Below are 12,023 nucleotides of genomic sequence, written 5' to 3'. Positions count from 1 at the left end.
GTTGACTCAAGTAAAAAAAGTTTTTTCGAGTAAAATTTCAATATCAATATGTTGGTAAATATTACAGATTATCAGTGTTATAATGTGGTAATAGCTGTTTCCTGGGTGGGGCACTTCTTCCAGAAAACAAAAAAGGTACTGCACATAATAAACTACATTTCCCATTTTGCTTACGCTTACACACAAGCTTCCGATGTGAAAGGCTATCTCTGATTCGCTATAACACTGTCACGTTGACAGTCCGAACTCCCAAATAAGGATTGTTACATCACGACCAAGAGGCACGCCTTTTTAGAGTGATGACGCAATCTAGAGAAAGTGTAAGGGGGGGAGGGGGTGTCCCGTCGGCACGCGCAGACAGCAGGGAGCAGCTGCAGCAAGAGGATCGCATTGCATTTCACTGCATTGCAAGTGACATTTTCGCATTTCCTCTAAAAACTTAGAATAACGTATTCACCAACGACACTCAAAAATGGTAGATCGCGAGCAATTGGTGCAGAAAGCCAGATTGGCTGAGCAGGCTGAAAGATATGACGATATGGCAGCTGCCATGAAATCGGTAAGTTTCTCCTTTCCACAGAATTATATTTCTGTATTTCGATAACATAGATTTCTGTCTGTCCCTTTCCCGTGTTTCCTAATATGGAAATATGTATACTGCACCGTTATTGCATTGTCACCACCTTATTCATAGTCGTTAAGAATATTCCATATTGCTCAGCTGGATTTTCAAAATTGAAGGCATTATGACAATTGAAAAAAATTATAAATGGTGCATTGCTGCTGTCGGGCCGTTAAGTTACACGTATGTCAGTTTTTCATATAAGATTGTCTCTATCTACACTATCGAGGCCCAAACACCGTAAGAAAACCTTGAATCGTTGACAGGTAGACATCGTAATTGAAAATGTCAGTATGCTGTTAATTAGTGGAATAAATAAATAATCCATCATATCGATTGCATTTTCTAATATTCCCATATAATATTTAGCGAGAAAGCGATTGATTGCCATCTGAAAGGAAAGGCAAATGGGAAAAGTGCCCGAATGCGGACTGTTTGATCTTGGGGCGGTGCCTTCTGCTGTCTTTAATCAACTAGGACTGAAAATAGGCGTATAACACGAAAATATTAATGAAGTATCCTATTTCATGTTACTGGGACCTTGCTACGAAAGTCTGCCTAATAGTCTATTGATGTTTCGCTGTTGGCTTAAGAGAAAATGTGGTGTTCATGTAATATAGCTATAGCTATACGTGATGAGAGGACACGCAAGGCAATGGGAATCGAGAACGAAATTGGTGGGTTTGAATGGAGCTTATAGCTTGGCAGCTTGGCGAGATGTTCCATTGTGACAGAATTTTCTTTTTGCATCGTGTGTAGCGGTGTGATGAATATTGGTTTAGAATACATTTGAATACATTCCGCACTGTTGTAAACGATTTGCTTTTTTAGAGGGGAAATCAAGAAAACGACAGTTATGTGCAGTTTTAGGGGAAAATGGTTTGTAATCGAGATTTTATACAATAAATAGTATTAAACAAATAATCCCGATAGAAAAATAAAATAATATACACGTATAGCCTATCTGAACCTTACACTAAACAAACGTGGGTGGCGGCAGAAATCCTTCCAGAATGTTCCGTAGTTGTCATAGTGCAGCAAAGCCAGTATTCAGACGAGAACGTGGTAATGATTCGGTTTATCTCATTACCCGCTGAGGTTTAATGCATTTGTACCTATATCTTGGACAGGTCTTCCCCATTGGAAGATCTCTGGTATCACACAAGGCGTGTCGCAGCGTGTGCCAAGGCGCAGTGGCCGTGTTGCACCATTCCGTTCTTAGCCAGCTCGTATAGACCTTTGGTCGGTGTAGTTGTAGCCCACGCCCATGTATGATCCTAAAAACGACGGTGTTTTAAAGGGGAATGCTGGGGTAACCAGAGCAGTAAGATTCATTTGCAGTTTTTTTTCCCCCCATGTCATTAGGAAGAATGTGTGACATAATTAGGATATACCAAAGCATATAAGAGATGATCAAGCACATTTGCCATTTGCTTCTGGTAATCATAGGAACAAATCACAGTTCTGGCCTTTAACCTTGACCCAATATGTAGTCAAGGCTTGTATAGATAAGGGATTAAGGAAATGACATTCATACCTCATCCTACCACCAACCTTCAGCCTGATTTTGGGTCTCTCTATGTGGCCTTACAACTGAATTAGAAAGCAAATCGTACAGCAAAAACCCAGCTTCTAAAAGAGGACTGCTCCGGAGGTTCTGCTCTACCCCTGTGAGGGTGAAAGCTGTGACATCAGACCTGAGTCAATTTTTTGGTGTCAATTTCCACGAATGTCTCAGCATTACTACTGCAGGCATCTGGGGAATTCAGTACCCGGTTGAGATTTACGTTATGCACGCCCCGGATTGAGCAGTGCATCCCCACAGCGAAAAAGTGCATTGTCATCGGACACTGTCGGCATGCGAGCCTTTTGTGCCGCACAAAGGGTGGGTGTCTTCCACCAATCAGGGCGCAGGGAGCCAAGGGGCTGCCGGTGGGCTGCGATCAGTATCAGAACCAACATTTTGGAATTGCATTGCCATTACCACATGCCCTTTTTTGGACGTTGGGAGGCTTGATGGAGTGACAGATTATATGCATACGACCATGTATGTATAAGAGGCCAAGTGACTGAATTCTTTTACACGTCTTTTCATTTTATGATCTAGGTGTGTGCTAGCTTCGGCCTGCCCCTGGCTATGGGCTATGCCTCCATTTTGAAGTTGGGGCTCCTGGAAGCGGCAGTGAGGTGGTGTCTGTCTATGGGATACAGTACATGTCGAATTTGTGCTCTGTCAGAGCCTACAGGCACTGAATGCAGTACTGGGGTGTGTCTGTGGCCTCACCCAGTTGCTGGGGGGGGGGGGGAATCCCTTTCTGCTGCAGCTATCATAACCGCCCTGTGGCAGCTGAAGAATGAATGAGTACATAAATAAATGAATAATCAGTATGACACCTTGAAAATACTATTTTTTTGGGAATGTTGCGAGGTGTGATTTAAAAAAAATCATTGCCTGCTATGAACCGCCACCACTACTATACCTGGTGTTGCTATTACAGCAATTTTACTGCTGCTCCTGCTGCTACCAGCACTGTATTACTACAGTCAATTAATATTACTGAAGAGGGATTGGACCATTTTACTTGATTGTTCTTAAGGACCTCGAATGACACTCTCTACTGGAAATCTGTATCAGGCTTCAGTACGTGCAGCTGGTATGGGGAGGTCTAGTTCTGGTCTAGACAAACCTCCCACATTTGCTGTATGAAAATGCAGTGCTGATGGAATTTGTTTTTTGGAAAGGTACCCATAGCACTAAGGGCACCTTGTGTCTGAGTCGCTTGCTTCTGGAGTGAAGAAACGTGCTTAAGGGAACTGAAGGACTGTTTTTCTGAGGGGTCTTACACTGTGGTTGAGGTGTTGTAACAAGTGCGTTTATCTTAGGCCTGCAAATGTGCACCTTCCAAGCCTTTTTCAGTGAAGGCCCATTTACATGCTGAGGTTTAATTGTGTTTTTCAGGCAATGATGAACATGATTAAGAGAAAGCAGTATGTGTGGCACATGGTACTTTACAGGGTAAATCAAACTGAGAGTTTTACATACAGTTACAGAACATGACTCTTTTATGTAAAGTGTTTAATGGTGTGCCAGAAATTGATTATTTGTCATTCAAAAATACAGACAGAAAGGAGCCATCTTGTATTATTAGGACAATGATGGTATCAAGCTAAGGACCGAAAAGGACACACCCGTGGAATAATATTGGTCTGAAGCCACTGCCAGCTGCCAGCTTACTTGCAGTATCACCTTCCAACCACAAGGGGTGGAAGAAAAGACGAAGTCACATTTACTTTTCTTTCCACACTTTGTATTAATTTATACTAAGCAGTCTATTCATAATGATAGACTGACTAAAAGGCATTATAGGTAGGTCTAATGCTTTTCAACTTTACTTTCTGTTTCCTCAGTGACAGTGTCTCTGTAAAAAAGCACTATACAAATGAACAAATGAAATTGAATTGAATATAAAAATACGCTTACATTCATTTTGAAAATTACAAGCTTTTTTCTGCTGTTCCACCACAAGAGTTAATTAAATCATTTTTTAAATAAAAAAAGGAACAGCAATACTTCAACAAAATTTGAATGCAAAAAATTTCATAAAACTCTACCAAGTAGTTTTCATTTTTAAATATTAGCATTTTGATACTTTTTTTTTTGCACTCCTCTTAAATTCTTTTGTCGTGTTGAACAGTTTCTCACCTAATTAGGACACACCCTAATTTTAAATGAACCAGCGTACTGGTGACTAATTCAGTCATTTGGTGTCATGGTTCTTATTAAATCTGAGTTTTCCAGAATACTTCATGTGTTGCTTTAAATGAAACAGTCACTATGCATTTAGCAACTGTGCTATGATTTTTCACACGAGCACGATCATAATGTATCCACAGTACGGCTTGCTCGCACACATTTGGCATTACATTCTGAGCCGTGTAATGAGTATTCTTCTATTGAAGAAAGACTGTACTATATGACCTTTTGCTCCTGTACAGTACAATTTAAATGTGCTCTGCTCATACTCATGGAATAACCCCTCCCCCTTAGATTTTCTGAAATAACCTGCGTGGGCTTTGCGATAAGAAACACCGGTGCAGCAGTTAATTTTTCTCCAGCGCTTTGATTCATAAACCTTTCATGCGTTTTATTTTTAGAAGCCTACATCAGCAACGAAGGGGGTGAAAAAAAAAACGTGAGATTCAGTGAGAAACTGCAGTCGTTTAGTGTTATATAACGACAAAGAGCTACTTGAAGCTAGTCCACCCCCCGCCGCCAACCCTGTCTTTCCGTGCTATCCGTACTCAAGGTCTGTGATGTCATCAGGTGTCACTCATTGTCTTTGTGCATGGCTGCATGTCACGGAGGGGGGCGGGGCTGTCACATCTGCTTAGGGAAGGGGGGGGGGGGGGGTCGGGTGGGCCTCTGTCTTCCAGCCCCTGAATCCTCCCCTCTTTTTTTCAGTGTAAGCCTGCGTCTCTCTCTCTCTTCTCTTCCTTTTGGCACTTGCAGGTGCTCGGCCCCCGTAGTTCTCGAGCGCGGTTAGATCAGAGCCTGACCCTGAATGCCCGGTTAGGTCACTGAGCATCCTTTGCACTGATTAGAAATATATCTGCTCTATCCAGGGCCTTTAGCATTGGTTTTGTTGGGAGGTAAGAGTGCATTATGGGATGCCTTAAGAGCCTGAGCAATTGATTAATTTTCAGCAGTGGTTTTCTCCAGTGATGCCTAATGCTTCTGTCAAACCACCCGCCTTCCCAATAGTGCTGAAAGATAGTCTTTTTGACCTTCATAATACTCCCATATTCAGTTAAAGATGCAGTAAATGACCTCTCCCTATCCCTCCCAATTTCATGGTGTAGCCTTTACCTGTTTAGCATTGGATTCAAATCAGATGTCCCTGGAAAAACATGTGATGTGATGCCAAAAAAGCTTTTGGTAGTTCCACAGAACTGTGTTTCCATACATGTGGAGTTTTCTAAAAATAAAGCCCTTAGATTCCACAGGAAAACTGACAAGAAGATTAGGTAGGTGTGTGTGCACGTGTGCGTTTGTGCGCATGAATGCGTGAGCAGATGGGGTTCTAGTTATTAGATCTTTTGTGATTTAATCATTTCCAGAAGCTGGTCTTCAGCTCAGGTACCGTTTTCAACTGCTGCCTAGTTTATGGTGCAGTGTGATGCAATTCATATTTATAAAATGCGTTGAAATGGCTCTGTATGAATCTGTCATTTTCAAAGCTTGAAATTCAAGAGTATGAATGGTATGTCTAAGCTATAATGAAATAAAATTACGATGATGATGATGATGATGATTATTATTATTATTATTATTATTATTATTATTATTATTATTATGAAGTCACTCAGTATTAGATATTTATCAGCTTCCCCCTCCAGATGTGGCACATGATTGGTCTGAACATGGCGGCTCTAGGCGGGCGGGTCACTTCGCGCTGGGGAGGAGGTCATGGTGCTGTGACCTGCCAAGGCGGGGACGGTCTCACGCTGCCGCCGCTCTGGAGCATTTCGAGAGGGCGGTTCTTCTCCCAGCCGTCCGTGCCTTTGATGACACTCTTTCCTTCTGGCGGGCTGCAGGAAGGGCCATCTTTGTGACAGCTGTGAAGATAGACTGGTGCACTCAGTGAGCAGATTGCTTTGTTTCCATGGAAACAGGGGATTGTACATGAAGAATCGGTTCTTGCCCACCCCGGTCGGAACTAGGCATTTTGCCGGAAGGTGCTGGATTGGGTGGGTGGGAGGTAGTAGTGGTGGAATAAAAAGTCTCATTTTGAAATGAAATAGGTTAATATAATTAATTGCGTAATTGGAAAAAGTGAATTGAGTGCAGTGGGCGCAGAATTAATTTAAATATTCCTGCTGTTTTTGTACTATGGGTTTAGGGTGGTTCACTTTGTTCTTAAAGTGTTTTCTCCTGTTTTTTCCAATAACCCACGTTTTTAGTGTCAGCAATGTTTTTTTGTAAAAGTTGCATAATGCATGAGACTTTTTTAATTAGTGATTTTAATAGTGGAAGGTAGGACAGGTAAAATAACTGAGGTCGCAGCACATAAAAAATGAGGTCATGTTAATTCTGTTGTACACAAAGATTAATGCTGCATTAAAGCACGTCCCCTCTTTGGTCTTGGGGCTGGTAGCAGCAGCAATGTACTGTAGGTGGGCAGGGTTACCATCCCAGCAGGCACCATTGTGAGTAGGGCGTCCATTTTCTGATCTTGTATTGATATGAGCAGAGTGGGGGAAAGCAAAGAAGGAGCTCAGCATTTTCTTTGTTTTGCTGTTATAAAAACCTGAATTACTACTGTTCTGAATATTTTACATTGAGAAGGTACTTTATGTTACTCTCATGACTGTGTGCTTGTGTTCGGAGATACGAAGGAGAAAACAGGAATTAAGAAGGTGGATTAAAGGAGTGGAGATTAACCCTTTGAAGAGTAGGTTTTCTGGAATGTTTTTTTTCAAAATTCCAAATCAGTGTTCTAGAACTATATATTGCTTTCAATCATCAGTAGTGATTGTTACATCAAATGGTAAATGGACTGCATTTATATAGTGCTTTTATCTAAAGGCGCTTTACAATTGATGCCTCTCATTCACCCATTCACACACACACTCACACACCAACGGTGAAAGGCTGCCATGCAAGGTACCAATCAGCTCGTTGGGAGCAATTAGGGGTTAGGTGTCTTACTCAGGGACACTTCGACATGCCCAGGGCGGGGGATCAAACCGGCAACCCTCCGACTGCCAGACAAACCTCCTGAGCTATGTCGCCCCCAGCATTACATTGGCATTAGAATGTACAGTTAAGAACCTTGTGAACACATATTTGTGATCTTACACCTTAAAGGGTTGATGGCCAAATTAGAACTGTCCCACATGTGATCTTCATCAAAATGCAATCAGAGATGCAGACACGCTGGAGTGATTTGGACACTAGCATGGGGGCTGGATAGGGGAGGTGGGTTACTTAAGACCCGAGGCACGAACCAGCAAAGGCCCTTGTCAAATTACGCGTGTACATTTTGTTCAGGGAAGCAGATGCCTCAGTCCCGCTCATGTGATCACTGTGCCAGTGGAGCTCCTTCAGTGCCAACAGTAAACCAAACCCCTCCCTTCGGATCCAGTTCTCGTTGCGCGGAACAGTACTTTCTGTGCAGAACGAATGATGGATTTCCTCAGGTAACGGCGTGCTTTTTGAGTTTGGCCGGCTGACAGCAGGCTTCTTCAGCCTGCGTGTGGACATATTGTAAACCAGACGAGTACTCTCGTGTGGAACTTCCAAGGTGTGCGGCAATATCAGTCGGCGCAGTCGTGTTCTTTTCTGCCTTCTTTTTTTATGAATATTGTAATTTTGTGGGCGGTTACTGGGTTGATAGAGCTGAACGTTAGCCGCCGTAGTCCACGGGCTGAGGAGGTTTGGAAGGCACCGTGCGCAAGGGGCGAATAAGTTCCCGTGCCGGGGGGTTAACGAAACGAGCAAAATGTCTTCCCGTGCGTAGGCTGACGATGCGATGGCGTCGGGGCGGAGCTGAGCGCGAACTCTCGAGCGCGGCGTTGGGCCGGCGGGCTTTAGACTCTGGCGGGAGCGATCCGAGAGTGCCGCTCTAAAAGGGCGAAGATGATGTCATTCGGGCAGGGGAGGTCGGGCCAGTTCAGCCAGCCAAAAATCCACGCAGCACATGGCCCAGTGATGACAGATTCATAGCAGGTCTTAGCAGTAGCTAGCCTTCCTCCTGCTCCTGCCAGACACCTACAAAGCTTTTCTTTTATCGGCTGTCGCTCTCCGCGGCGTTAAATCTGTCTCAGTTCTTCAAGATTTTAATTAAAGTTTTATGATTCCGGAGCTGCAGGCTTTTCAAGCAGAAATTCACCACATGATCCAAAATCAAGTTCGGTGGATGAGGCAGAATGAGGGATGTTTATATGGAGAATAAAAGGGAGACTTTATATGTGTCCTTCAGTTTGGGGCACTCTCATATAATAAACCGCAGTCCCTTTTTACTTGGCAAAGATAAAAATAAAATCTAGCAATTTCTTAGTCCTAGCTGCTAGATTGCAGCTAATTAATTGAAAAAATAACAAGTTAGCAGTTGGCAACAATGATTGATTCTGGGAAGGAAAATGTTATGTTCCCCTGAGTACATTTATTGGCCCAAAAAAATATGTTTCAGGGGAGTGGGGTTATGGGTTAGATTGCAGTCTAGATTATTGACAGATATAATGCAGTTCTGATTCTGGCACAAGTAGCATTAATCTTGGGCCAATGAAAGTTTTTCAGAATTTCATCTTATTTAAAGAGGGAAATCAATTTTTGGAAAAGGTTTTCTTTTTCACTAAATCTGCCTCTCCTGTTTTGCCCCTCCCCAGGTTACGGAGCTGAACGAGGCCTTGTCCAATGAGGAGAGGAACCTGCTGTCGGTGGCCTATAAGAACGTGGTGGGGGCTCGGCGCTCCTCCTGGCGGGTCATCTCCAGCATCGAGCAGAAGACCTCGGCCGACGGCAACGAGAAGAAGATCGAGATGGTGCGGGCCTACCGCGAGAAGATCGAGAAGGAGCTGGAGGCCGTCTGCCAGGACGTGCTCAACCTGCTGGACAACTTCCTGATCAAGAACTGCAGCGAGACGCAGCACGAGAGCAAGGTCTTCTACCTGAAGATGAAGGGCGACTACTACCGCTACCTGGCCGAGGTGGCCACGGGCGAGAAGAGGGCCGCCGTGGTGGAGTCCTCCGAGAAGGCCTACAGCGAGGCCCACGAGATCAGCAAGGAGCACATGCAGCCCACCCACCCCATCCGCCTGGGCCTGGCGCTCAACTACTCCGTCTTCTACTACGAGATCCAGAACGCGCCCGAGCAGGCCTGCCACCTGGCCAAGACCGCCTTCGACGACGCCATCGCCGAGCTGGACACCCTCAACGAGGACTCCTACAAAGACTCCACGCTCATCATGCAGCTGCTCCGAGACAACTTGACACTGTGGACAAGCGACCAGCAAGACGACGAGGGAGGGGAGGGCAACAATTAAGAATGAACCCCCGCGCGCTACACACGACACGTACACATTAATAAAAAAAATTAAAATAAAAAGGGCCGGTGGACTTTGGCAGTCGCTTTTGCCGATGACACTACCGCAGCAGCAGTTCTTTATTTTTCCACGAATTTAAAGAAAAAAAAATCAAATAAAAAAGAGCGGTTAGAGGGGGAGGTTAAATATTAGTTAAATAAGTATAGTTAAAAAAAAAAGAAAAAAGAAAAAGAAAAAAAAGAAAACCCTCCTCTCCTTGATTGCCTCTTCGACATTTGCCAAAACACCACTTAGAGGAAAGATTCAGTCAGTCAGGAGTGGCTGTTGGTTTGGAACGGCAGCCTCACACTGGCACATGGACTGTTCCTGTAGTGCAAACAAAGTGGAGCTGCTTATTTTAACTTTAGGGGTGAGGGAAAAGTATTAGAGACGGTCGGGAGGGATACAAAGCTTGAGCAAAAACTTGAATGTCATCGCCTCAAAAAACAAAACTATTTGCAGTGGTTCCAGTACGCACGAGGAAAGAGTCCCATTTTAGGTGTTTTAGGAGTGCTTTTGCAATTGAAAGTATGCCCGGTAATGGCTTAGCTGTGGAAAAAAAAAAACACTATAAATGTGTTTTGATGGTTAGAGGATGTATCAATCTCAGACATAGGAACTGAAAGCTTGAAGGTTAAGGTACAGTGATGATCACTTTTTCCCCCACACTAATTTTAGTCAAAATATTTAAAAAAAAACATTTCTGGCTCCAAAATTATTATTATTATTATTATTATTATTATTATTACTATTATTATTATAGAATTTTAAATGTTATGCAATGCATATGATATCAGTTGCAATGGCAAATATATGGCATCAGGCATAAATATAATTATATTATGCAGATGCAGTATTGCATTTACTTAAACCAAGTCAAGATTAACACAAATGAAAAACATTTAAGTTAACCACAAAATGCAAGGGTTAAAAGGGGATTTGCCAAATAGAATGTTTCAGGAAAATAAAACAAAATGATTTTATTCCCTGAATTTGGTCTAAATATTTTTTCTGTTCTTCGAGGCCAGACTCCGAACCTGTAATAGCACAGGAAGACAGAATATACTGGAACCACAGACTCAGTGAGAGGACAAGGTACAGTTGAGGGCAGAGCACTGGCAGTGTTAAAATGGAGGACGATCTTAAAGCAGCTTCGAGGTTTGTGGTTTACTTTCGTTTTGTGTTTGTTTTTTTATTTAAAGAAATGCACTTGCCTATTATACTGTTTCTTCAGTGTAAGACGATTACTGCTCAAATATTCTCGGAAATACAATACTGTGCATGCTGGTGATGTATTTATATACAGTAGCTTGACTTTATTAACTTATAATGTAGGTGTTATGTATTCATATGAACAAGAAATAACTAGACTTCAATCTGATTATTTTCTATTTATTACTTTTTTTGTTGGATTGTTTCAATTTATTTTTTGTTTTTTCATTTGCTAAAGTACGCTATACCAAAACAGTGATTGTTAACAATAAATTGATCTGTTATGGACGTTGCTATAGTGACATGCAATTCTTGTATTTGATTTGTTAAACAAAAGAGGAGGAAAAAAGACAAAAAACACCAGTGTTAGCTTAATCATACTGTCTGGTGTTTTGTCATGGTGAAATTATAATTATTACATTGTAAAACAATATGTTGTTCTTAGAATGACTTCTGTTTGTGCTTTTTTTCCTGTCAAGTTATGCAGTGAGATATTTAAGGTTGAACAGTGTTTTTTTTTCTCTCCAGAATCAGTGTTTCTGTAAGGAATTCTCACACGGACCATTATTTATTATACTTTTTTATTTAAAACTTTTTAGCTGTCTCCTGAATATCTTAAATGTGAGTCATGTAGCGGTTGCACAAGAGCAAAAATAATAATAATAATGATAATAAAAAATGAATTCAAATATGGCAAAGCTCCTCTATCCACCATTTCCCTGTTGTTCTGAGTTGTGTTGCCTTGGTCTGATATCTGTTATGGATTTTAATGTTATTCAAATCATGTTCGTAAGACAAAATAATAGTTGGACAGTGTATGTAGATATGTTTTGTTTGCCAGGGACTTGCATTATAGAATTTAACATTCTCAGTGAGGATAACTGAATTTGTTCCCATTTTTTGGCTTCATTCCTTTTAAACTAAAGAGACGCGTGTTGCTATTGCACAGAATCTCCTCCATACAGCTTCAGTAATGCAGGATTAAACTGATCTACAGACAAATTGGAAATTAGGAAGAATTGCTGCTGTAATTCAAACAGTTTACACAGCAGTCTCTGCTCTCTAGGCATTGCTATCATTTTTACTGGGGCCGTGTACAACACTC

General features: G+C 42.1%; 1 protein-coding gene across 1 annotated transcript; it reads left to right on the top strand.

Annotated features, from left to right (window-relative positions):
- Nucleotides 1–318: 318 nt before the first annotated feature.
- ywhag1 (3-monooxygenase/tryptophan 5-monooxygenase activation protein, gamma polypeptide 1) lies at nucleotides 319–11,611 on the top strand. The gene is made up of 2 exons (XM_035435377.1): nucleotides 319–559; nucleotides 9,011–11,611. Exons 1-2 carry the CDS (start codon nucleotides 473–475, stop codon nucleotides 9,665–9,667), a joined length of 744 nt encoding a protein of 247 aa, XP_035291268.1. The 5' UTR covers nucleotides 319–472; the 3' UTR covers nucleotides 9,668–11,611.
- The last annotated feature ends 412 nt before the right edge of the window (nucleotides 11,612–12,023 follow it).

The sequence above is a fragment of the Anguilla anguilla genome, chromosome 9 (assembly GCF_013347855.1).
Source record: "Anguilla anguilla isolate fAngAng1 chromosome 9, fAngAng1.pri, whole genome shotgun sequence".
NCBI classification, from domain to species: domain Eukaryota; kingdom Metazoa; phylum Chordata; class Actinopteri; order Anguilliformes; family Anguillidae; genus Anguilla; species Anguilla anguilla.
Note: the sequence above shows the minus strand (reverse complement) of the source record. Positions and strands in the feature narration are given on the sequence as shown.